The 27,140-nt window shown below is 34.5% G+C and overlaps 2 protein-coding genes across 3 annotated transcripts in view; one reads left to right on the top strand and one right to left on the bottom strand.

Annotated features, from left to right (window-relative positions):
- uif (sushi, von Willebrand factor type A, EGF and pentraxin domain-containing protein uif) overlaps positions 1–27,140 on the top strand; it is a 175,026-nt gene that overhangs the window by 34,510 nt on the left and 113,376 nt on the right. The window lies entirely within an intron of this gene.
- On the bottom strand, positions 16,042–16,833 carry LOC140438584 (protein FAM200B-like). The gene is made up of 2 exons (XM_072528247.1): positions 16,627–16,833; positions 16,042–16,299 (listed from the first exon to the last, which is right to left on the bottom strand). The coding sequence occupies exons 1-2, from the start codon at positions 16,831–16,833 to the stop codon at positions 16,042–16,044; spliced, it is 465 nt and encodes a 154-aa protein (XP_072384348.1).

The following is a 27,140-nucleotide window of genomic DNA, read 5'->3' as shown; positions in this document are numbered from 1 at the left end:
CTGAGACAAACAAGAAACTGTATAAGACAACTAAACTCAGTGTTGTGGGATAAGAACATTACGATAAAGACAAAAAAGAGAATATATAACACCCTGACAAGAAGTATCCTGACATATGGGTCCGAAAACTGGACAATAAACAAGAGAAATAGAGGTAGAATAAGAGCAGTAGAAATGGAGTTCCTGAGGAGAAGCTGTAGACTTACAAAAAGAGACAGAATTGAAAACGCAGAGATTAAGCGGAGAATGGGAGTGCAATCAGACATAATCGACTATATAGAGGAGAAGAGACTATCCTGGTACGGCCACGTCAGAAGAGCGGACAGAGGACGCTGGATAAACAAAATCACAGAATGGAGCCCGATTGGAAGAAGAAAGAGAGGAAGACCCCGAAGGTCATTCAGAGATGAAATCGACGAGGCTATGGAGAAAAGAACCCTGCGAGATGGAGACTGGAATGACAGGGAAAATTGGAGAAAACGGTTGAGTGAAGGAAGACAGTGAAAACTGTGGAAATCCTTAGTAGTAGTAGTAAATAAACATTTAATGACGACACTTAGTCACTAATATTATTTGTTTAATAGAAGGTGATGATTCTCATAGACCGGCTTTTTTGCCGAAATTATGCGAAATTTGTTTATCGTTCGATTGAGTTGGGAAAATCAGAGAAGAGTTTTATGAGATGCCTATGTCATAGACATATTATGCAGATAGCCGTTTAAACAGAACACATTTCTTCCAAGTCACAATAAATTATACTGGATGGCATTTAAGTTACTGCTTTCTGAATTAGATGCAATTCTAAAAATAAATAATCTCTTTAATAATAATATTTTAAATCGTTACAATCTCTGAAGATAAGTTTTTAGATGAAAATAAGGTCAGTTTCCAACTGCTCCAGAGCCCATTCAGCGAATACACGTCGTTATCTATGGTCGTTTACGGTGTTAATACTATGAGAAGTATATAAAAAAATAATTATCGTTCACTAGATTCACTTCCAATATTTAGTAGAAGATAACATTAAAAAAAGTAAATTGTGGTCTTCGAAAACATAACTATATATATATAATGTTTAAGGAATAAAACAATTATCTAGCGTAATTTACTTAGATAATACCATTATTTTGTTCACACAAACTAAGAATTATTGTTAAACAAAAACAATATAACTATATACTTCCGTTGAGTGAGCTTTTGGTGTAGGTAATTCAAAACGATCGAGCATATTAAGGTTGCGGTGGAATATGATCCGTTATTCTTTCAGTGGAACGGAAACACCTTAATATTATATAAAAAAAGAACAAGGCCTTGTACGGCTCACATCGTAGATGACAAAAAATCGCGATTCTTCCTTGACATGTGCCAAAACGAACGAGGAATTAGTAATAAGCAATGAAAATCCCGTTAATATTTTATTAACTGTCAAGTTAAAATGTACGAGCAAAAGCGTATTAAACTTAAAAATAACAAAAAAATGGCTGCGCCGTTAAAGAAAGTCCTAAACATTAAAAAAAATCTACAATAATATGAAAAGCAATGACTACGTGACAAGTTTCAGGATATATTCGCATTGAACAATAACATTTTTATGTTTTATGCAATATTATTATTATTATTATTATTATATTACAAATAAGGGCAGAGGAGCGAACTCCTATTATGCCCAAAAATCAAAAATAAAAAACATCCTTATAAAACTAATACCAATTATAAAGTTAAGTAAACATAAACAATTAAGTATATCATACAAAAGTTGAATGGTGAGACAATAAATAAATAAATAAATAATGCTGTCCATGAAAAAAAATCCTATAAATAAAATAAACCACTATCAAGTTTATTTTTAAAGATGTTAACACTAGTTGCCGATATGGTGTCTTGATCCAAATTGTTTCAGATATTAAAGATTCTATTTGGCAAGAAGTTCACCCTGGACCATGCAGTAGTTTGTTCCCTTTTCAATTTGTATCGATGGCCTCTTAATATTTCGTCTTGATTCAAAGTGGATATGGTGCTTAGGTTCCCAAAGTTATGTTTTAAAATACGGAAGGACATAATTAGATCACCTCGAAGACGTCGCTGCTCAAATGTCGTAAGATGAGCCATGGATAATATATCTTCATAGTTAGGTCTTACACGACCGTATGCCAGTCTTGTAGCTTTACGCTGAACATTTTCAAGTAGGATCTTATCGCGAATGAGATCTGGATTCCACACTGGTCCGGCAAACTCAAGAATAGGTCTAACGTATATTGAGTAAAGTTTACTAACAGAAGTTAGAGATATACGTGTAAAACATTTACGGATCAAAAACAGTTTTTTGTCATACAAACACAAATCGACGAAATGAAGATTTACACGTTAAAAAGTAACCATTTAATGACCAAAATAAAATTACTCAAGGCTAGATAAAGACATGAACAAGCCAACAAAACAAGGAAAAGTAAAATATGCTTCCATAAAATATATAGGTACAACGTATTGGAAGCGTTTACGAAAAACTGGAAGAAATAATACAGAACTGCCTAGAAATGATATAAAAATAGTACTTGGAGATTTCAAAGCCAAAATAGGAAAAGAAAACGATTACCTACCCACCATTGGAAAATATAGCCTCCATAACGAGTCGAACAACAATGGAACACGCTTAATACACCTTGCGGCCTCAATGAATATGGTGATAGCCAGCACATGCTTTAAGCGTAAAAATATACACAAAGGCACTTGGGTTAGCCCAGAAGGTAACACAATCAATCAAATTGACCATGTTGTTGTGGACGCAAGACATTACAGCGATGTTATGAATGTACGTACCAGACGTGGAGCAAACATTGACTCCGATCACTACTTGGTACAGGCTAAACTAAAGGCACGAATCTCTAACGCAAAAAAAGGTAAAGGAAGCAAAGAAGATAAATTCGATGTGGACAGACTACGAAATCCTGAGATAGTTAGAAAATTTGAACACAAACTTAAAGAAAAACTAGAAGACCAGATCAGTAATACTGTTGAAAACATATATAATTACTGGAATGAGTGCGAAAATATCCTGAAAGAAGTAGCAACAACAGTTTTAGGAAAGAAGAAACAAGAAAGGAAGGGGATAGAATGGTACGATGCGGAATCACAGGCAACTCAAAAAAAGAATCAGGCGTATGGTAAAATCCAAAACAGAAGTACAAGACAAAATCAAGAGGAGTACAAACAAATGAGACAAGCAGAGAAAAAGATACTTAAACAAAAGAAAAAACGACATTTGAAAAACTAGCTACAGGAACTAAAAAGGCTCAATTCACAAAGCGAAGCGCGAAAATTTTATAAAAATGTGAACCACAACAGAAAAGAATTTAAACCTAGAATAACCATAATAGAAACTAAGGAAGCCTAAATTATCAATGAGCCGGATCAAATAGTGGAGAGATGGGCGAAGAATTTTGTTGAGAAATTAAATATAGCGAACTTTATAATGCCATGGCAGAATTAGATATTCCGTCGCATCTAATAACATTGGTAAAGACAACTTTTTCGAAAATTGAGTGTAAAGTCAAGGTATAAAACAGAGTGTCAAGGTCTTTTCAAACACATACTGGATTACGCCAGGGAAACAATCTATCGTGCCTATTGTTCACACAGTAAGCACACACAATAAGCACACACATTCCAAGGGGTTTCGGAGTTTATATATCTTGGAACACAACTAACTAACAGCAATCTAGTAAGCGTAGAAATTAAGAAAAAAATATACCTCGCAAACAGAGCTTACGTTGGACTAAAGCAGCTCTTAACATCACACATAATTAGCAGAAAAACCAAGATACTAATATATGAAACTCTTATTAAACCTGTCCTGACATACGCGTCAGAGACATGGACTATGGTAAAAAGCGACGAAGAACTGTTAGGCCGCTTTGAAAGAAGAATACTTAGGCACATATACGGAGGAGTACAAGAAAGCGGGATATGGCACAGGCGCTACAATTTTGAGTTGTATAAATGCTATGAAAAAGGCAACATCGTCCGGTCTATTAAAATTAATAGACTAAGGTGGCTAGGACACCTTGAAAGAATGGACACTGGAGACCCCCAAAGACAGATATTATATCAAGAGCCAGTAGGAACGCCAGGGCGAAAGATAGGGGGGAATGGAGACTAATTCTTGAACAGGTCAATACCCACACAGGGTTGTAGAGCCAAAGATGATGATTATGATATTGGAAGCGTGCGGAGTGAGCGGAATTTCTTCTTCTTCTTCTTCTTCTTCTTCTTCTTCTTCTTCTTCTTCTTCTTCTAGTTCCATGACCGTTATCGATCGTTGGATATCATGTTGGCTACCATATTCGCTATCGTGACTTTCACGTAAGTTAATTCAAAGTTATTTATACAAAAGACAGCAAATTTTGAATCTAAATAACACTTACAGTAATCAGCTCATCCTACAAGGAACAGTTTTAGGTCCACTTTTATTTAACGTACATGTAAATGACTTATATAACATAAACACCGAAGGAAAAATAATCAGTTTTGCAGCTATTTTGTATAGTGCAGACACATGGAAATATCTGAAAAATAAAATTGAAGTTTGAGCCAGCTCAATAAATGATAGACCGTCTGCAGACTGTCGTTCAGAATAAAAATTTATGAAAACACCATAATTTATTAGTTGTAGAAAAATAATATTTTTATTGAAAAAAAATACAAGTAAATAAACAAAAAGGTATCAGGCTTTGGTGTGATACTACGTGAAGCAGTTTTTACCTTTCCTGTTGGACAAATGACGGTTGCACTTGGTGCAAAAGGAATGAGTGTCAGACACAGTTTGCACGACTTTTACGATCATCATTCAGGCTAATGAATGTTTTAATCCGTCGATAGATAGCTGTGGAATGGACGATGTTCGTTAAACAGGAAGTTTTTCAGTAGTAGCACACAGCTCTTTCGCCATTTTCAATCGAAATTGTTGCATCGTCATGTCTTTGTCTTTCACCTTCATCGAAGACATTCCAATTTTTCTCGACATTTACGCATCGATAAAGAACGAAGACATTGGTAATCGCCATGTCCAGCAGATGGTAAAAAATTCTGGTGGATTCATATATGAATCCATGAAGTCTACAGCTCCCATGTGAGAGTTTTATTCTCAAATGATTTGAGGACATCCAACCTCGATATATTTGTTTGCTTTCTTATTATAACCACCTTAGCCAGTTGAGTACTTGATTGAGTTTTCAAGAAAGATTTTACACCAACATATGTCGAAAAAAGTCTAACATTTTTAGTGTCTTTCCACAAAACTGTGCTCAAATCGACAGCATAAACTGATTCTCAGTATTCGACAAAATAATCTCTTGCTTCGACCATCTTTATTCGAGCACATTTGTTTATCCACACAACCGTGCATTTTTTGGGAAGCTATCAAACTGAGCATTTAAAATTGTGGCAATTTTTCGCACTCGAAAAGTAGGATCGTATCCTATTCCTATGGTATCGTATCCTAATTATTATTATTATTATTTTATAAAATATATAAAAACAGTTTGTAAAAAGAGGTTCTGAAATTGTTTGTCTTGCGGCATGCCTGTAGATGTTTATTAATTGACGCTTTGTTTTACCAATTTGACAGGTGACTTACTTGGTCTTACAATTTCGAATGATTTAAATATCTTCTATTAATCGAGATATCCATATTTTCTCAGTACAGTGACTCAAAAATGTCTTCCATAGCGACCGTAAATGTTGTATTTTCTGTAAAGATTCTTCAAGATTTATATATTATTTAAAATATTATGCCATTAATAATAAATTAGCATTTTAAATTAAAATTACGAAACGACAAGATCATTTATAATTAGGCATATCGAAATCACATAATTAAAATAATACAAGCTGAAATCAAAACACTCCTATAAATTAAGTTGAAAGAGATCTTGTTGCCAAATGTACCATATTAGCTGTGTTATTATACATTAATTTCATAATATTTTCCTATATATTACATTAGAATAAAACCAGATGCGTGAGAAACCGGTGTTACAGATACATTACATAAATATTTTGTCTCATCTTAGGAAATGAACTATTAAAATAAAAATAATGGTGAGAAAATGAGTATACGTATTCAATGAATCTCATCAGTCGGAAAGGAAATTAAGGTAGGTCGACATCATGCGAAATAAATAGGAAGAGTGCATAGAATGGATGGATATGGGTAACACCATAAGTATAAAGAAGCTCAACCACACAAGATAAGTAGATAGTGTGGTTCTTATTACAAACAAATAAGACCAAACCAAACACAATGTTGACACAGTTAGCACAAACGTATAAAAAGGGGATTATAAATAATATAACTTATATCTACACACAACGCAAAAGTCTAGGGATATTTTTATAAATAGACGTATTTTGTTTAGCTGTAATCAACTTAAAAAAAGTAATACAAAATTTGTAGTTTAATATGTCAAAAATCATAAATTGCAAAAAAAAAAACAGAAAATTGGAGCAAAAAAAAAATATATTGCAAATCACCCATGTTTCACATACCACCATAAAATGTCAAAAATACGAAATATAAACTTAAAATAAAGTATGGCCACCACGTTGGTTTATCACAGCTCTACATCCACTGTTCATGTTCCGAATCACATTGTTAATGTCTGCTTGAGGTAGTTGTGTCTATTGTTCTCTCAGAAGCTCTTTTAATTGAAACTCATTGTAGATTTTGCCCATATGTGGAGTAATTCTTCGTTGGAGCATGTCCCATACATGCTCAATGGGATTCAAGTCCGGTGATTGTGCTGGCCACGGCAATACATCAATACCCTCGTTATCCAACCAGTTTGTTACAATATGCGCAACATGTGGTCAAGCGTTATCATGCATAAAGTAAAAATTTTCTCCAACAGCAGCAGCAAACGGGCGCAAGAATAGTGTCCAAATATTGCTGACTTGTGAGAAAGCCACGTGGGAAAATGAGGTCAGTTCTTCCGTCAATCATGATTCCTCCCCATACCATTAATGTACCACCTCTGTATGCATACACTTCTTGAAGATGTCGTAATCGTTCTCTATTTCCAGGTCGTCTCCAAACTCTTGTTCGACGAGAATCTGGATGAAATCCATATCTAGACTCGTCACTAAACAAAACTGTGGCCCAGTCATTGTCAGTTCAATTCTGAAACTCTTGAACACCAGGTTAATCTTGCAGCGCGATTGTCTCTAGACAGAGGTAGACATCTCAGTGGTCGCCGACTACGAAGATTGGCTTCATGGAGACGATTCCTCACAGTACTGCTGCTAATTGTTTCATAATGTGCAAGCTGTAATTCATTAACCAGCTTGGGTGCTGTGATTGTTGGCTCCCTTTTGGCATTTAAAATTAAATATCGGTCTTGGAGCGACCACGTCCTGGATGTTGCTTGGCTGGACTCTCAGTGTCTCTAAACCGACGCCACAAACGACTTACGGCGCTTTGGGAGACACCCAGCTGATCAGCAACTTGAGTTTGTCGCATACTAGCTTGAAGGAGGCTCACGGCTCTATTTATCCCGTCCAACGTTAAATGTTGTCGTTGCATAGTAAAAAGACAATATCTTTAACTCACCTATTAAGCAAGAATGGTATAAAGTGACTAAAATTAAAAATAAACAAAACATAAAAATGTCGATTTTTTTGTCCCTGATAAAAAACAGCTTTACAATTTTTTTTTGATAAGAAGTGAGTGTCTGTATCAACAATTATAGTACAAGCAAATTTATATGGTCATGAAATTTCTGTCATTGGTATTGTCAAATTATTAAAATATCCTTAGACTTTTGCGTTGTGTGTATAAAGCAGAGGTCAGTTATTTTTATCTTAATGGTAAAATATTTCATATTTTATCGTTAGAAAAATGAATAAAATAGCAAAGAAAAGACAAATTAATAAGAAAAACAATGAATTTAATGAAAAGTTGACTTTGGATTATTTATTTATTAATAATGACAATAAAGCACTATGCTGAATTTACAAAGAATCTATAAACGTATTTAAATAATTTAAATTGGGTTGCCACTGGGACACGAAACACAAAAGTGAAAATGATAAATTCGGATCTGGATTCTGACAAAATAAAATTGATTTTTTACAATAATCATTAGAAGCACAACAAAATGTTTTAAAACAATGTAAGGAAGAAAGTTTGGCATTGGTCAAAACGACCTTACATATTTTGAAACTAATTGCTGAACATAACAAACCATTTTTGGATGGAGAGTTCATTAAAAAGTGTATTTTGGCTGCTGTTAATGAAATTTGTCGGGAAAACTTTACAAAATTTGAAGATATTAGGTTGTCTTATTATATACGAGCATATAAAGGGGAGTATAAAACAAGCAGCATTTGAAGCCCTTGGAGAGAAAGAACATATAACAAATAAATAGCACTATTATGAAATAAATGAATCAACAAAAAGAATAATTGAAGAAAAAAAGCAACTGTACAGAAAATGGCTGACTACAAACAACGATGAAGTTTTTAAAGAATATAGAGAAAAAGATAGAGAAGTGAAAAAACAAATAACACAACAAAAGAATGAAGAATGGGAACCTGCTTAAATATTGAAACATACATACGAGGTACAAGAACTTCGGAGTGATGGAAATTACTGAGAGGATTGAAACAAAACTCAAAAGAAAAAATTAAATTGGGACATATACAGGACAAAGAATGGAAGGACTATTACAAGGAACTGTTAACAGAACAAAGACCACAATTCATTGGAAAAGAAAACAGGCGAAGACGAAGCAACAAGAAATAGGACTAACAGATAGGGAAATGAGAAAGACCATAAAAGCAATCAAAAATAAGAAAGCACCGAGACCTGGAGGAATCTTACCTGAGCTTATAAAGTACGGCTCAAAAAAATTATACCGGATGATAAAATGGGTATTTCAGAAAGCCATAAATGGACTTGGGAGAACAGCTCCCAAAGGAATGGATGGAGGCATATATGACATCTATATTTAAGAAAGGAGATAGAAAACGATGCGAAAACTAGAGAGGAATAAGCGTAATATCTGTGTATCAATGCGGCATACTTGTAGTCTGTCCAGAATTTTGTCAAATTCTACCAAGTCAAAGGTTTTATGGAAATCTACAAAAGCCATAACGAGTGGTCGATTGTATTCGATAGTCTTTTCCATTACCGTTTTAATGCTCTGTAGGTGATCATTTGTTCCAAATCCGGTACAAAATCTCGCTTGCTCTATTGGCTGGTAGAAATCAAGTTTTTTCTTAAGACGATTTGTTACTATTCTTGTAAAAAGTTTGTAAAGGTAACTAAGAAGACCTATAAGTCTTTAGTTTTTTTGCAAAAGAAATAAACATATTAATATTTGAAAATCATTTTAAAATTTGCATAATATTTAAATCTAACATAAAACAAATTTCCAAATTTAAGAAATTTTACTAAATCGATGATTTGTATTTTTTTAGCATCTATTTATGCGAACAAACATTTTCAATAATGAATTTTCAGTTTTCAAGATAAAATCAAAATGTAGAAGGAGGTTGACGGATAAAAATTTATAAAACTTGTTGAGGATTTCATTATCCCAAATACAACCGGACTCATACAATATTCAAAAACAAAAAGCGAATTGAATTTTAATGAATGAGTATAGTTAAAAGAAGTTAGATAATATAGAAGATGCAGCTTCTTTCCAAGTACCTATGTTAAAAAGCTAGATTTTTTTTTATTTAAATTAATATGTCTCGGCTGCAATGACTATTGACATAAAAAATATTGTGTACAACAATTACAAAAAGCACATGTTACTAATTGTTACATTTAGGGCCGGTTATTCGAACGCTAATCAAAACTTGATTGTATTCAAATATTTAATTAAAATCAAATACGTCACATTTTGAGGTTATGTTGACTGATTTATTTTATTCAATTTTATTATTTTGCGTTTTAATTTAAAATAAACCCTCTTTCTGATGTTAATTTCATGTTTTTATTTACAAATCAATAATAATAATAAGCAATTTTTAATAATTTTGACAGCTGCTGTGACGTATTTGCTGGTAATTAAATATTTGATTATAATCAAGTTGTCATTAGCGTTCGAACAACTGGCCCTTAATCTATAAGCTTAGAACCTATGACTAGATAATACAGCAATTTTATCACTAAGTTATAAGTTAAAGGTGTAGTACATGGAAAAGAAGGGGTCATATTCTGTTGAACAACTGAATGTCTTTCAAGGAACCAATTAGGTTAAAGACTTGATCGGGTGAGTTTAAAATGTCTTTGATATTTGACTTAAGTTTATGTTGCATTCTGTGTTTTGCGTACCGGGGACACTCGATCAGGATATGTTTCACAGTTAATACATACACTTGAGCAGATTTGACAATTGGGCTTCGGCTCGGACTTCATTAAGTATTCATGTGTGAATCGGGTATGTCCTATTCTTAATCTTCGGATGACAGCTTTTTCTTTTCTAGAGAGTGTTGGAAGTTCAAATTTTTTAACAGTCTGCTGCATCTCATGTAATGCACTCTTGATTGTGTTCCAGTGGGTTTGCCAGGTTTATTAGGCTTAGAAACACCTCCTTTGAAGTTATTACAAAATCGTATTTGCTATTTGTAGAAGTGAAATGTTATCTGTTCATAAAAAATGTAGCGGGAAAAGCCGAAACCTTTAGACAAAATTAAAAATAGCATTATTAATAAACCAAGTGTTTCTGTTTGTCAAATAATATAGTATATTATCACACATTGTATTATTAAAAGCATATTAGTTCACGAATAGAGCAATTTATGTGTATTGCGCCTAATATATTTGCTACAAAAGGACACGTTTTACAGATTAAAGAAATATAAATAAAAAAATAGTTTTCTTTTGTGTATTAATGACACATCTGACATCAGAGTTTACAATAATCATTGATTCTACAATGTATATAGAATTTATAGTAAAATTCGTTTTGTTTTTCTAGTATACATATATTTATACTGTGTGTTTATGTAGGAAGTATAAAAATAGCTGATTAATTAATTAAAGTCGTTAATAATGAAATGCAATTCTTCTTCTTAGTCCTATCCGTTCCGAACGTTGGCGATCATTCTGGCTATGATGACTTTGTTGGTTGCTATATGGAATAGCTGTGTTGGGGTCTTTCTATACCATGCTCTCAGGTTATTCAGCCAGGATATTTTTCTTCATCCTGGGGCCCTTTTTTCAACCAATTTTACCTAGCAAAATGCATTGGAGTAGCTCGCATCTGCCTTGATTTCAAGTGTTCATCCTGCGTAGTACTTCTTCATTGGTCACTTTGTCTGTTCATGGTATCTTTAGGATCCTTCTGTATAACCATAGCTTAAAAGCCTGAAGTTTTGACGGAGTTTCAGCCTTCAATGACCACTTTTCTACTCCGTACAGAAGCACTGACAACACGTAACATTTAAGGACCTTTATTTTTGTTTCTAGCACTTTTTGCCTTTCCGATTCGACATTTAATCATTTGAGTGTTGTCCCACGACTCGTTGATTATAGTTCCCAAGTAGATGGACTGTGAGACACGTAAAATTCTCATTTGGTTCACGTACAGATTTGCTCCAGTTGTGTTTTCCTTGCTGATGATCATTAGCTTAGCTATAGTTATGTTTCCGTTATTTTGTTATTTAAGTTTTGCAGCCCTTTTATGGTATTGGACAACACTATTGTACCATATGTATACCGCAGATTATTAAGCTTTACTTAATTTATTGAGATGCCTTCATCAATATCTTTTAGAGCCTCTTCAAAAATGTGCTCCGAGTACATATTGAATATCATTGGTGAAATTATGCACCCCTGTCTCACTCCGCTTAAAATTTTGACCTAATCTGTATATTCTCTATCTATTCGGAGCCCCGCTGATTGATTCCAATACAAGTTAGCTATTATTTTTAGGTCTCTTCAGCACGTCCATCTTTTGTTTATACCTGAGTCTATCGAAAGCCTTTTTGTAGTCAATCAGACATGCAAAAACATCACAGCTGACATCTCTTAATTTCTAAAACAATACCTGCACGCTTAATAAAGCTTCCCTCATACTAACGGCGTTCACAAATCCAAACTGATTGGGTGCAATTTGTTCCTCGCATTTCCGGTAAATTCTTTTGTGGATGGCTTTTAAAAACAGGTTCAGCAGATGGCTCATTAAGCTTGTGGTCCTATAGTCTTTACAAACTTTTGCTCTTGGTTTTTTGGGCAATGGTACGAACTCCGATTTGAACCACTCTACTGGTACTTTTCCTTACTTGTATATTTCATTAAATATTTCAGTTATTATTTTAATCTCTTCTACATCTAATAGCTTTAGCAGTTCTGCAGGAATTTCATCACGTCCCGGTACCTTTCCATCCTTAATTTGTCTGACGGCTGCCGTTATTTTTGAACATAATTTTCCGATTAAATGAAATTTATGATTGTAAATATGAAAAAAACGATTGGCCTAAGTCATAAAGTACTATCAATGCAAAAGAGACGAAGTTGCCATTTTTGAGATGTTGTAGTTATCAGCTAAGCGTCGAAGGTCCGGCTAGACGCTGCGGCGCAGCAAAGCATGGTCGACGCGCAGCAGGGGAGAAAAAATGGTCTTCGACGACTTAACGGTAAATGCCCGCGTCACGAGTTCTTGTTTGGTTCTGCCTTCTTCGTAGGTACGAATCCCTACTTACGAAGAGGTGGTACAGGGCGAATTCCTGTGATATTTCGATCGTCAAGTGCACCGTAGTAAGTTCATCATAATTATCATCACTATCTTTGGCTTGACAATTCTCTGTGGATCCTGGCCTGCTCTAAGTTTCGTCGCCATTCTATTCGGTTTCTGACGACGTGTTGCCATCTTCTGATCTTTAATATTCCTAAGTTGGTCTCAACTCCATCCAACCACCTAATTCGCGGTCGGCTTCTGCTTCTTCCCCCTGTATGTGTCCGACCCACCGCAGTGTTTTAATGAACGTTAAATAGCTCCAAATATTTTGCGTTGTATCTTACTTGAATATTAATTCATTCATCCTTCTGCGTTAGAGTCCATGTTTCCAGCCCATATGTAAAGACCGGCCTCAACAGTGTTTTGTATATATTAATTTTAGCTTTTCTTTGGATATTAATTGAGTGAAATTGATTTTGGTGTTCATAGTATGCCCTAGTTGTTTGATTTATTCGTCTTTCAATTTCTTTACTTGTTGGTAGTAGTCACTAGCAAGCCAAGATATGTGAGGCTGTCAACACGTTCAAAGATATGACTTCCAAAGGCTGTTACCCGTTCTTCATTTGCTGTAGGATCCTTAGTAACCAACAGGTACTTGGTTTTGTCTTCGTGTTTCGGCACCGTTTCCAATTCTAGAAAATATTGCTCAACATGTCGCTTGCTACGCCTTATTGTCAATGCCATCAGCGTATGCTAAGATTTGTATCGATCTATTGCGAATAGTACCGCCATCTGTAATTCGTGTATCTCGGCCTGCCTTTTCAAAGGCAATGTTAAATAGGAGGCAAGCCAGAGTATCCCTTTGTCTGAGTCCATCCTTTATCTCAAAGGATCGAGAATTTTCTCCCTGTATCCTAACAATGGATTTTAAGTTAGATATTGTCATTCTCGTTAATCGGATAAGTCTTTCTGTATATACCAAACTCACAAATTGATTGGTATAGTACTGTTTTCTTGACATTGTCATGTGCTGCCTTGGAGTTGACGAATAAGTGATGGGTTTCAATGTTAACTTCTAACTTTTTTGTCGTTTGCAATTAATTGATTTACAAATGTCAACATTTTAAAACGTAGGGAAGTATTTATATATCGCCCTTGGAAATTTTGATACTCTTTTTAATTCATTTCTTTTTCTTCTCATCTATCGTTAATGGTACAGTGCCGGCAAATAAAATTTTTACACAGTGAATAAAACACATAAATTAGGATAATTGTTATTTCAATTTTACAAATTAATACTTTGTCACATCACCGTTGTAATCGATGATAAGTTGGATTATCTTGGGCATGGATTGGGCAAGGTTCAAGAAATATTCTTTTTCTATAGTCACCTACAACCTCTTTAACTTCTCTTTCAGCTGATTTATGTTGCTCAGTCGACACTTTGTAACCTTATTTTTCATCATATTCCAGGCGTTCTCGATGAGATCAAGGTGAAGCGAGTTACCTGGCCATTTCAATAAGATATTGTGATTATTCAAGAACTTTGACACTGCCGTGAACAGAGGCACCATCGTGCATAAAGAAATCACATTCGTGAATTTCCCACAAGTTCAATAAATGTTATTCTAGGCTATGCTGCTAAGAAATACAACCCTGGCCTTTCTTTATTTCCACTAAACGCTCCCCATACCATTACACTTTCAGAATGTTTGACGGTTTAAACTCTGAACTTTGGATCGTACCTTGACACGGTGTGTGGACGACGAACAAATTTGGAGCTTCCTCTTAATAATCAAAATGTGCTCTCGTCACTCAACATGACTTGTTTCCATTGTTCAGGTGTCCAATTCTGATATCTTTTACAAAAATCTAATATTTTTTTCGTCATTGCTTTTGTAAGCAAGGGCTTCTTTGCAGCACGTCAATTTGGTAATGCTAGATCTTTCTGAAGCCGGTGACGAATCGTTCTTGTTGAAACATTCTGAAGGAGATCAGGATGTGTATTTTTGAGTTCTGTGGCAGTTATGGACGGGTTCAACATTACTTTACACCTGATGATGGTATCAGTCCTAGATGATGTTTTTTTAGGAGCTCCAGTACCAGGTTTTCTTTCCGGAACAGTCCCTGAAGACAAGGATGCAGCGACCGTTTCAATTGATAAATTGCCTCTCTTGAAACACCAATTTCACGTGATTTGGTAATTACAGAGTCCCCTTTAAAGTAACGTTAAAACACGAACTCTCTCCTGTTGTGTGAGTTTTTTTCGACCCATATTTTTCATTTTAATTTAGAATTTATCGATCCCAAACAAACTACTGAGTAAATTAAAAGACTTGCAGTGAATTAACACTGACTACTTGCATAAAGCCAACTATGTACAGTACAAACACGAAGAATAAACTAAAGAAACTAAGCGGTCAGTAAAATACAGACAGCCGCCGCCGCAAGTACGTTATCCCATCTCTCCTCAAATGCTAAACAAGAGCAGACAGAACGCATGGAATTTTACTTTGAATTTAGTGATTTATTTGGCAATGTAAAGATTTTTTGCCGGCACTGTAGTTACCATATTCCAGCAGTTCAAAACATTTCCGTTTATCGCGCCATTTATAGCAGTGGTTCCCAACCTTTTCCCATGATCGCCCTCTTAGACAGGTTTCACCAGTTATGAATACTACAGTCGCCCCCCCCCCCCCCAATTAAATTGAAACAAATAATGAATCTATACAAAAGGTAAGTATCCATATTTATTTATTTTTACATTTCGTAAAATGATAAATGGTTATATGTGTGTAAAAGAATTGTTAATGGCTTCCTTGGGCCTGGCGTGTATTAAATATCTCATCATTTTCTTCACAAAGTGTACGAAATATTCGATCATTCTTTGGTTTTGCTTTATTTTATTTACCGCATCTATGACAAGTGAAAGAGAATCGTGCAACCTCCCACTCAAATTCTTGGCAGCCAAATGCTTTCTGTTAATGACGCAGTGAACACACAAAATTCCAGGTACTGCTTGTTTCAGATGTGCAATAAATCCCCGATGGCGTCCTGTCATTGCTGCTGCACCGCCAGTAGCACAGGCGATCATATTTAATAAGGGAATCTCTTTTTCCTCAAAAAATCTCCTAACGACCTCAAATATGGAAGATCCTTTTGTATCAGTAATCAGACTTCTAACAAACAGCATTTCCTCGGCCATTTCTCTATTGTCGTCAATGAATCGGACATATGACAGCAGCAAAGCTGTGCTGTCACTCAGGGTACTCTCGTCAAGTTGCACAGTAAACTCTCTGCTTTTCAATTTGTTGCAGAAAACATCTTCGACACTCGCTCCCATTTCATCAATCCATCATCTACTGGAGACAGTATTATTGCTGAGAGGAACTGCATCTGTTACTTGGCTGGCCTGACTGGGTCCCAACATAGTATCAACTATCTTTTTGACAGCTGGGAGGATGAGTTCTTCTCCAATTGTGTGCGGCTTGGCACTTTTTGCTATTAACAATGGTACCTTGTAGGAAGCAAGTAAACCCTTGTCGTTTTTCTTGGTAGCTTTTGCAATCAATGACCCAACAGTAACTCGCCTTTCATACTTTGCCTTGAGCTCCTGTAAACGAAAGAAATACACATTCACTTTAATTATTATAAGTAATGGTAATAAAGTTTAAAAAAGGTTTTCTTATTATTTGTTTTATCTCAGTCTGGTAATAGAAAGTAAAAATAATTATAATATGTTGATACCCAGGTACAGTTACGATCACTAAATAGTTTACATTTTAATTTTTACATTGTAATACTTTTGACGTAAAAGGTGCGTTTAAACGGGGTAAAAATTTAAAACATAGGCTCCTAGGAACGTAAGTCTGTAAACTATTCAATGATTGTTGCTGTACATGGAAAAATTACATCCTACAAACAAAAGACTTTTACTCACCGCAAAATATTCGACGGGTCTGTCTGACTTCTCTGGATGAATCCTCTTCAAGTGATCCATAAGCCGAGACGGCTTCATGGCTTCGTTTGACAAAGATTTTGCACAAATGAGACACAATGGTAGATTCTTATTTCCTGGCAATTCAATGAATCCATATTTTAAATACTCCGTTGAGTACTGCCGGCACTTTTTTTTAGGTGCTGACATTTTGAGAGCAAAACAAGAGTAATTAATTATACCTTATTGAGAAGGCAAAGAATAAAGACACTATCTCGCAATTCTCAATAAATAATCATATTGCCACGCGTCAACGTCTCTGTCCGAATTCTAACGTTGTGACTAATAATGATTCTAATATTGTGACGAATCGTGTTCGATAAGATAAGTGGTTATGTCCGAATTGAAAGACAGACTTACGAGTTTCACAAATAAATCACAGTATCTTTATTAAAATAACAACTCACTGAACACAATGACTGTCAGTTGAAACAAAACAACTTTATACCACAATACAAAACTCGGGAACGAAAGACTCCGCATTTGAAGCGACGACAACCTCGGCCGTTCGCTTTTTGTTCGAGTCAGATCGGCAGGAGCGGTACCTACTTCTCATTTCTTCTACTCTACACCTACTTCTCTTTCTCTTTTGTGCGGATGATCGCACAATACGAAAGCTCGATCAAAGGAAAATGCAGAATTCGTTATAATGTATAATTATAACGATAATGTATAGAATTAAATTGTATTATGATTCATAGCTCTCTGTGACTAGACGAGATGTTTGTGTTATTATTACCTGCATTGGTATACATATATTTACTTTTTATTATCCTATGGATATCCGATCGAAAGTATTGTATATTTTTTTCTCTTTTCTGATTTTTCTCAATTACCCATTTCTCGTTTTCCGGATGCTAAACGCCCCCCTTATCGCCCCCTTTTCTCTGTCGACCCCCATGTCGCCCCCTTCGCTCTATCGCCCCCCTGAATATCTCAAATCGCCCCCCGGGGGGCGATCGCCCCCAGGTTGGGAATTACTGATTTATAGTATGAACAATAAATAAATAAATATATTTGTAAATAAAAAAAGTGCTTTTATAAACAAATTTATAAAAATTAACGAAGTATATATTCCATTCTCTCGATTTGTTTAAAGAACTGAACATTTCAGGTACGTGCTAATATTTGTTACACCCAAAGGAATAATAAAACTCAATCAGAATTTACCTCACCATATGTCCACTTTCTTTTTATGGTACGTTAGTATATTAAAGCGTTTTTATTGTCACCATTCTTCATCGAGAATACCAAAGATTGGAATGAAGGAAATCAGTTGAAGAACTCTTCGGTGTGTTTTAAAGATGCTAGACGCTTAGTTCCGTCGAGTCACTTCCGTACACGTAATGTTGATAGAAATCTATGGCTTTTTAAATCAAATAATAGTTTAGATTGTTTAAATACAAGAAGTTTTATGGCACAATTATATTGTATGAAGTTTTATTACTCGCTTACTTATAGTCACTGTTTTGAAATGTAGAGAAGAGAAATGTCTGCTTTCCAGTAACCAATATATGTAGCTATAAATCAACGCAGGCAATAAAAAAGACAATAGAAGAGACATTTGACCAAAATAGCTGCTAACAAATAGCGGTAGAAATCTCTAATAAAAATGGTATTTCTTATTCTAATGATCCTTTATGATAACTTTTATTTTCCTTATTGTATATCAATCAATAAAACCTACTTTTGTTTTTATTTCTTAAATCTTATACGCCACAAAAATTGTTTTGTTCAAAATAATAATAATCAGCATATATAACATCACGATATTTTTTTTAGTTAAGTTTTTTAAAAGTTATTTGCCTAGTGCCGATTTTTTTTTAAACAGTTAGTGGCCAAAAATTTTGGCCAACACTGGTCACTCTAGATCTTTTTAGGTGCTTTTAGGTCTAGCATTGTTACTCCCTTAGATTAATGAAATCTGTCATTTCATTAATCTAAGGTTAATCCTTCTTTTAGCTTACGCTTAATGCTATACCAAGTATAGCAACTTCTGACTTGTTTAATCTTGGTTTGTTTTTTTGTGCTTTTTCAGACTCATTCTCTCTAGTCTGAAATTTTCATTTCTTCAATGTTTCTTTGAACCGCGTCTATCTACCTATCTTAATATTCTTAAGATATTTCCCTTCTTTAACATCAGTAACAAACATCCCACTATCTCGATATGGTAGCAGTATATGTAAATGATGTGTTATATGGCCTCATGGACTAGAATCATTAAACAAAATATTGAAGGGCATGAACTGTAAAGAAGAATCCATAGAATAGATAATAACCAAAATATACCAACACGTATTAATAGGAAGGAAATCGGAATAACTCAGAGGTTAATAGAAGCGGTAAAAAACCTTTACAACAACAACAAGGTAAGAGTTAAAACCGGCAATAAATACTCCAACGAATTTAAGACCACAAAAGGCTTATTGCAGGGATGCTCTACATCTCCGACACTGTTCAAGATATTCCTCGAACAAATATTAAAACCATGGAAAAGGAAATGTGAAGGGATAGGAATACCAATCCGGAACAACTTCTTGTACACTTTAAGGTTTGCAGATGACCAAGTGGTAACGGCTTAAGATGAAGAAGATCTGTGCTATATGCTCCGAAAATTAGAAAAGGAATACACAAAAAATGTACTGGAAATAAATCTAGAAAAGACCGAATATTTAACAACAGAGCAAGAACCAGTGAGCAACTTGGAAATGGACGATAATAGGGAAATTAACGGCACTGGCAAATTCAAATATTTAGGATTTATACTCTCAAAAAATAGAACCACCGAGCAAAAGATAACCAGCAGATTAGCACAGACAAGAACATGTATTAAACAAATGAACGGGGTACTGTGGGATAGACAGATTACCAGAAATACAAAGAAGAGAATTTATAACACCTTGGTACGCAGTATAATGATCTATGGGGCAGAGAATTGAGTAATAAATAAACAAAACAGGTCCAAAATCACAGCAACTGAGTTCATGAGAAGAAGCTGCAGAGTGACAAAAATGGATCGCATCAGAAATGAGGAGATAAAACGAAGAATGGCAGTAGAACAAGACATACTCAGCTACATCGAAAAAAACGTTTAATTTGGTATGGACATATGAGAAGAATAGATCATACAAGGTGGATAGCAAATATTTCGGATTGGAGCGCAATAGGAAGGAGGAAAAGAGGTAGACCCCGAAGATCATGGAGGGATGAAGTGGACGAGGCCATGGAAAGACGAGACCTTAGAGATGGAGAATGGTAGAACAGAAAGGACTGGAGACGTTGGCTGAAAGAACGAAAGCGGCGACAGCTGTAAAAATCCTGTTATAGATAGAGATATATTAATAGATATCAAATCATAACATCATTCACCATCATTATCCAGCCTTCTGCCTTCAAAGTTTGACATATTCCTCCCCTAACTTCTTTTTCTTTCGACTGTAAGATTTTCTTTCTGTAAATCATAACATAATATGGATGTACTAATAGAGAAGGTAAGAGAAGGATCTCCTTGATCAGTGCTCTTTGCGGATGATATCGTGTTAGTGGAGGGGAGCAAAGAAATGTTGGGTCAGAAGTTGAAGAGTTGGAGAAGGGCTATTGAAGAGGGAGGACTTAAGGTTATCAGATCGAAAATGGAGTATAAGTGGTTGGGAGAAGTAGGAATGGTTGGAGACGTTGAATTGCTTGAGGAAAAACTAGGACGAGTAGGAGAATTTAAATACCTTGGCTCCTATATAACGATTGATCGGTTTAATGTTGTGAGCTCATATTTATATATGGGATTATTGATCACAAATACAGGGTTACTACAGGAAGAAATAAAACGTAGATATGATCAAGCAAAAGCTGCCGTAGGAAATATGACCAAAATATGGAGGACTCTCAAATTTCACAATCTCTAAAAAAGAGGTTGATCAACTGCTAAATATTCCCAATACTGACATATGGATGTGAATCTTGGACCCTACGACAAGCGAAACGAAGAAAGATAGACGTCACTGAAATGTTCTGTTGAAGAAGAATGTGGAATTCCGTGGACCGACCACAGGATAAATAATTCAATTTTAAATGAGCTAAAAGTCATCAAACGGATATCAAGCAAAGTCCTTCTCCATCAATTAAAATACTTTGAGAGTATTTATAAATGACCAGAGACAGAGATCTTTAAAGACAGACAATACACGATATCACAATGACCACTACACTGCATCCGGGGGGTCAGGATTTAAGAGAAATTTGCAGGATTAGAAATAGGCATTAAAAACCAGTTTCTTCGGAGATGATCAGGTAATTGTAGCAAATGACGATAAATATATGGAATATATAGTTCGAAAATTGACTAAAGAATAAGAAAATTAGAAACTTACCATCAACGTTAAGAAGACGGAATATCTCGTAATAAATGACGAACAAACAGATTCTCAACTTTTCATCAAAGATATAAAAATATACAAAGAATTAAAATATCTAGGAATAACAATAGCAAAATAAGAAACATTTAACAGAGATGTCCAGCAAAAATATGATAAAGCCAAAAATAATACAAACATTTAACTTATTTCTTTGGTCTACTAAAATGATCCTACAACAAAAAATGACAATCTACAAGTCAGTTGTAGAACCAATTTTAATACTGTAGATACAATAGAGTCAAAACAACTTTTATGGTATAAACATACAATGAAAATGAATGATTATCGATGGCCAAAACAGACACTACATAAACAATGCTCCAAAAAACTATTCTGTATTTTTTTTTGTATAATTTTCGCCCGTCGATAATTTAAAATTCATTCCTTAACCAAAAACTTTCGGTTTAGCACGTTTTAGACATTTTAATATTATATTCGCTATAACTGTTTTTAGTTTGTATAATATTACTTTGCGTGTTCAATTTCAGTGAAGCAGCATGGTCTGTTCAAGCTTCAGCAACTTTGATTTGGTTGGTTAATTGATGATACCGTAAGGTAACAAAAGCTATCGATATCTGTATTTATTTACTTGATCTTACTCGTACATCTCATCATGTAATACTAGATATGATTTCAGTATAAATGTATTCATTAAGTTAAAACTGTATTACGTTCAAATGATATAGAACTTAATTGAGAATAATATCATTCAAAAACACGTGGTGAATTTATAAATGATTCAAATTAACAAAAAGGTATATTTAATAATTGGATAAAACCGCTGTTAGTTAATATCCTCGTTATAGATTTTAATAAAATTGAAAAAGTTTACATGAAGTATAACGGAATCTCCTCGTCGAGTAAATGGACTCTTCTAACTATTTCATGTCGCTAATTTTGTGACGATCGCCTCACCATTTTACTCTAGAGAAAAAATTAACCAATTTGATCCACGACATTTTTTTTTTCGATAATACATTTTTTTGAATGTCCTTGTTGAACCTGGGTTTAATAGCCAAACTTCATTTTTATTTCACATGAAAAAAAAATGTATTTTTAGCAAAAAGTAGGTGTACTCATACGAGTACAATAGGCTGATGTCAAAAATTTAAAAGATTTTCTAAAAATGAAAATGTTTTATTTTCTTACAATATAGGTACATACTTGGATATATCCTGTATAATATTCTAACGAGTAAGAAATTGTACAAATCAATCACGTTCCAAACACAGAGTAACGTCACACTTTATACAAGTCCAACGTACTCTTCGATGGCATAAGCCACATCAAAATTGTTTTCTTATTTTCTTTAGAAAATGACCACTTTCATTCAATTTTTAGACCAATTCGTACATATCCTGTTAGTCCTTTTTTAGAATAAGTAGATTTCTCAAAAGTTCTTAAATAATGACGTACTACATCTCGTTGAAAAACGAAAAGATACATTTCCTTACTTCCAGCTAATATTTGTAAAAATGGACCAACACCATTTCTTACCCTGTATACTGACTCGGTACTTATTAACTGATTAGTCAAGGAGATCAACATAGCCCATTGAAGCATTGCATGCTGAGAAAAGGTTCGGTTGGGGTACATCAATTTTTCCTTTGGCAGCAGCACACCAATGTTCCACTTTTGAAAGTGGTTCAGTACAATCGTAATTTGATGCCATTGTAACTACGTTGTTGTATTTACATTTTACAAAAAGTAGTAGACTTGTTTTGTCAAAGGATATTCAAAATGTCCACGATTCTTCTTTTTCATACCAGTGGAAGGTGGCAAAGGACATTTTTTTATATGATTCTCTCTTGCTGTGCCTGTTGCTCTAAGCCCCTTCTCTTTCAAAGATTCCGTCAAATTGTAACTATTAAAATAATTGTCAAAAAATACTTCGTGGTCCATCAACGACATCACGCATTTTTAAAACAACTTGTGGTCCTAAAGGCATCGCCGAGACTTACGGTTTATCCACCGATGTTCCACAATATGTGTCAAAATTGTAGCAATAACCAGTTGAACTACATCCAGACTTTGTATCCAGATCTTACTGGATTTTCCCTTGTGAGTTTAGAGGAGTGATGTCCAAAATACTTTATTATCGCTTCATCAATTGATGTCTTTGTAGAATATGCCAAATTGTTGAAATATTTTATTTAGTTTGTTCATGAGAGGCCCCACTTTCGAGAGGCCTCCATACAATTTGTCCCTTGTAGCAATTTGCGAATTATGTGCCAAATGTAAGCACTTTTTAATTTCTTAGAAACGATTCTTTGAAATTGCATTAGTCACTGGGAGAACCTAAAGATACTCATCTAAACATCAATAATTGCGCTCTCGTGGCAATGTATGCTATCCAGTAAAAAGTAAAATAGCCAGAAATATCTTTATCTCTTCCTGCGTTACATGAAATTGATGATGGCTATTTTGAGAGGCATATAAATTTGTCTGCTCTATAATATATTCAATAATTTCATTACCAAAAATTTCTCAAAGATAGGAGATTTGCTCTTTCATATCATCCAGTCGACCTTGGTAACCTGTTGTAGATTTCATACTAATATCAGTAATTTCTTCCGCTCAGTCGGATTTTTCGGTTTTATTTTGACCCTTCAGTAAATTTTATCTTCTTATGGCAAGGGGAAGATTGTCTTCTTCGCCGTTGTCAGAGTCATCACTCATGTAATGAACCTCCTTTTCAACCTCAGGAGGAATAACTAGCACCGATATACCTTTATGAGTGGAACTCGCTAGGTCATCTGAAGTTAAAGCGAGTGTTTATAATGTTTTTCATAAAATCCAATGGGACTCATAGGCGGAAATTCTTGAACATCTGTTTCAATACAAATATTAAACCTGGAAGAATAACATATTTGATCTCATACAAACAAATTGTACTCAAATGAGTACATGTCTATTTTGTAATATAAAAACAGCAATAGTAAAAAAATTTAAACAATAAAAGCTAAAAAAATGATAAATAATACCAAAATCACAAAATAGCAAACACTTTAATGATCCAACAGAAGTATGGGGGTTAGCTTCTAATTACTGCGGCAACGGTTAGGAAGACGAGCGCCACCTAGGTTATAATTTGTGAAAATCTAGTAGAACCTAATAGAATTGGACCTGAGTACCACTCTTTTGCAAGATGTGTCACCACTAGACCATTTTAAAATGACGTTCTCGTTCTGTTTTTCTGAACTTGCCGCCATCATTTTTATTTTTCTGAATGAAGATACACTTATATTTTTATCAGTCCAAAGTCCTGATTTAGAAAGTTTAGAACAAAGTCTTTCATTAAAATTTTTCAGCATTCGTTTAGAATTATCAGAGAAATACTGAAAATGTCGCTTACGTTTTACTTGGCATCTTTCTTGGAAACCTTCCACTGGATTAGAAGCTTCTATTGATTCTTTAGCTTGATGGGCATAATTATTACACCATCGACACCACGAATTTTATGTGGATCCGCGTGATAATTTAAAAGAACTTTATAAAAATAACACTCACAACCCAACCCAATCCAGTAAACACCAATTTTCAAAATCCATAAGGAAAAGTTAATTTCCTATAGTTGGCTGTTATACAAAGTACATTTATTTAAAAAAATTGCTCCTTGTACTTGATCTACCTAATCTCTTACTTATTTTTTAACGTCTTCATAGCTGGAGAGTGTAATCCCTACCTACTTTATTTTCCTCACTTATTCAATGCTAACTCTATCTCGACAATAATTTTGACTGTATACGAGGCCTAACAACTAAATGTTCGGACTAACGAAAATTAATTGAAAACGTTCATCTTCACAACTTTGCTTATTGAACCAAAGAACGAGATCAACAACACATCATTAATAACAAAATATTGAAATAGTTCAGTCTCTATAAATTTTGAATTGCAGCGTTGTTGGCAAAACAAACTAAAATTTTGCATGACATCGTGACAACTTTGAAACTCCGACAATTTAGTCTGGCATTGTTCGTAGTAAGGATTTACACAAGTCAGGATCGAAACTATCCCATAATTTACCTAATTTACTCTTAAAATCGTCGACGGTTCTCTGGGGATCACTACGCAATTTCTTTTTCATCTTATGCCACAATGTCTCAATAAAATTAAGATCTGGACTGTTCGAAGGCCATGAGAGTACTTTAATGTTATTGGCTCCAAACCATTTTTAGTTTTTTTAGCTGTATGGCATGCAGCACCGTCCTGTTGGAATATAAAATTTAAGTCCTGGTAGAGATCGTGAGCACTTCATACAAAACTATTTTTCAAAATTTCTTGATACTTAAATTGCTGCGTTAATTGTGCCTTCCACCGCCTCATATCTTCCTACACCAGCTGATGGCACGTACCTCCAAATCATAATTCCTTTGGGAAACTTATAGTTCTTCTGGGGCAAAATGCTTTATTTTGACTGCTGATAACCCGTTTTCGAAAGTCTCCCATGCAAACATTAAATTTCGATTCGTCGCTGAATATGACTGTAGACCAGTCATCAACGGTCCATGAAATCTTCGATCTTGCCCATTTGAAGCGGTCGCTTAAAGTTCTCATGGACCGTTGATGACGATTTCAGAGTGATATTCAGTGACAAATTGAAATTTGATGTTTGCGTGGGAGACTTTTGAAAACGAGTTATCAGAAGTCAAAATGAAGCATTCCATAAAGATTGTTTTAAAAGAATTGTGAAGTTTTCCAAAGAAATTATGGTTTGGGGCTGCATGTCATCAGCAGGTCCAGAAAGATATGAGGTGGTGGAAGGCACAATTAAGGCAGGAAAGTATCAAGAAATTTTTAAAAATGGTCTTGTACCAAGTGCTAATGATCCCTACCAGGATTTGAATGTTATATTCCAGCAGGACGGTGCTGCATGTCATACATCTCAAAAAACTAAAAAATGGTTTACAAACAATAATATTAAAGTCCTCTCATGGCTTTCGAACAGTCCAGACCTTAATGTTATTGAGATATTGTGGCATAAAATGAAACAGAAATTACGTAATGGTCCCCAGAGGACCATCGCCGAATTAAAGAGTAAATTAGGTGAATTAGGTAATAGTTTTAACATTGACTTGTCTAAATCCTTAGTAAGAATAATGCCAGACAGAATTGCCGCGCATGTAACCCCATATTCAAACAGAATTGTCCAAACATTTAGTTGTCACGATGTTATGCAACATTTTCGTTTATTCTGCGGCCAACTCTGCAATTCAAAGTTTATAGAGACCGAGCCATTTCAATATTTTGTTATTAATGATAGATATTGTTCTGAAGCTATTTTTTTGTGGCATTTTAAATTAATTACTATTTAAATGGGAATAAGCCACAATTAAAGGTTAAAATACGTTTATTGACGTTTCAATTTCCACTTGGGGAAACGGTCCCAAAATACAAACATTAGTAAATTAAACATATTTTGTTTTTTGTTACTTAGTGAAAAAATTCTTCTAATAATTTAATTTTATCTGACTCATCTATATTGACAATTCAGACATACCTTATACATTTTAAAGTAGACGACTTTAAAATGATATTGCCAATATTGTTGAGTTGCGTTCCTGGGAATTACTTGTTCTAACGAAAATTCGTTCTTGGAGGAAAAACATTTGTTAACATCTGTTTTATTAAAAAATGATTATCCTTTATGGTTTATAAATAAGGAATTTTCAACAATCGATCGAATAGAACAAAACAACTTAGAACGAGATCCTACAGCATATGCAAGGAATAATACGAGGAAAATAACAATACCATACATAAAAGGATTATCGGAAAAGCTTAAAAGGATAGGAAATAAATTCAACATTTCAACAACATTCAAAACAACAAACACGTTGAGATCTATTTTGTCCAAAACCAAACCTAACAATGAACAAGAAAGGACAAAGAATTGCATTTATAAAATACCTTGTGAATGCGATCAGTTTTATTTAGGTGAAACATCAAGACCATTAAATGTTAGAATAAGTGAACATCAATCCTATATTAAAAATAGAGAATTTGATAGATCTCAAATCTGTAAACACGCATGGGATAATG

This window comes from Diabrotica undecimpunctata, chromosome 4, assembly GCF_040954645.1.
Source record: "Diabrotica undecimpunctata isolate CICGRU chromosome 4, icDiaUnde3, whole genome shotgun sequence".
Classification (NCBI taxonomy): domain Eukaryota; kingdom Metazoa; phylum Arthropoda; class Insecta; order Coleoptera; family Chrysomelidae; genus Diabrotica; species Diabrotica undecimpunctata.
Note: the sequence above shows the minus strand (reverse complement) of the source record. Positions and strands in the feature narration are given on the sequence as shown.

Coding starts and splice junctions, on each gene's coding strand:
- LOC140438584 (XM_072528247.1), bottom strand. CDS start 16,833: ATGTCAGCACCTAAAAAAAAGTGCCGGCAGTACTCAACGGAGTATTTA. Junction 16,300..16,626: donor GACCCGTCGAATATTTTGCG/GTGAGTAAAAGT, acceptor TTTCGTTTACAG/GAGCTCAAGGCAAAGTATGA.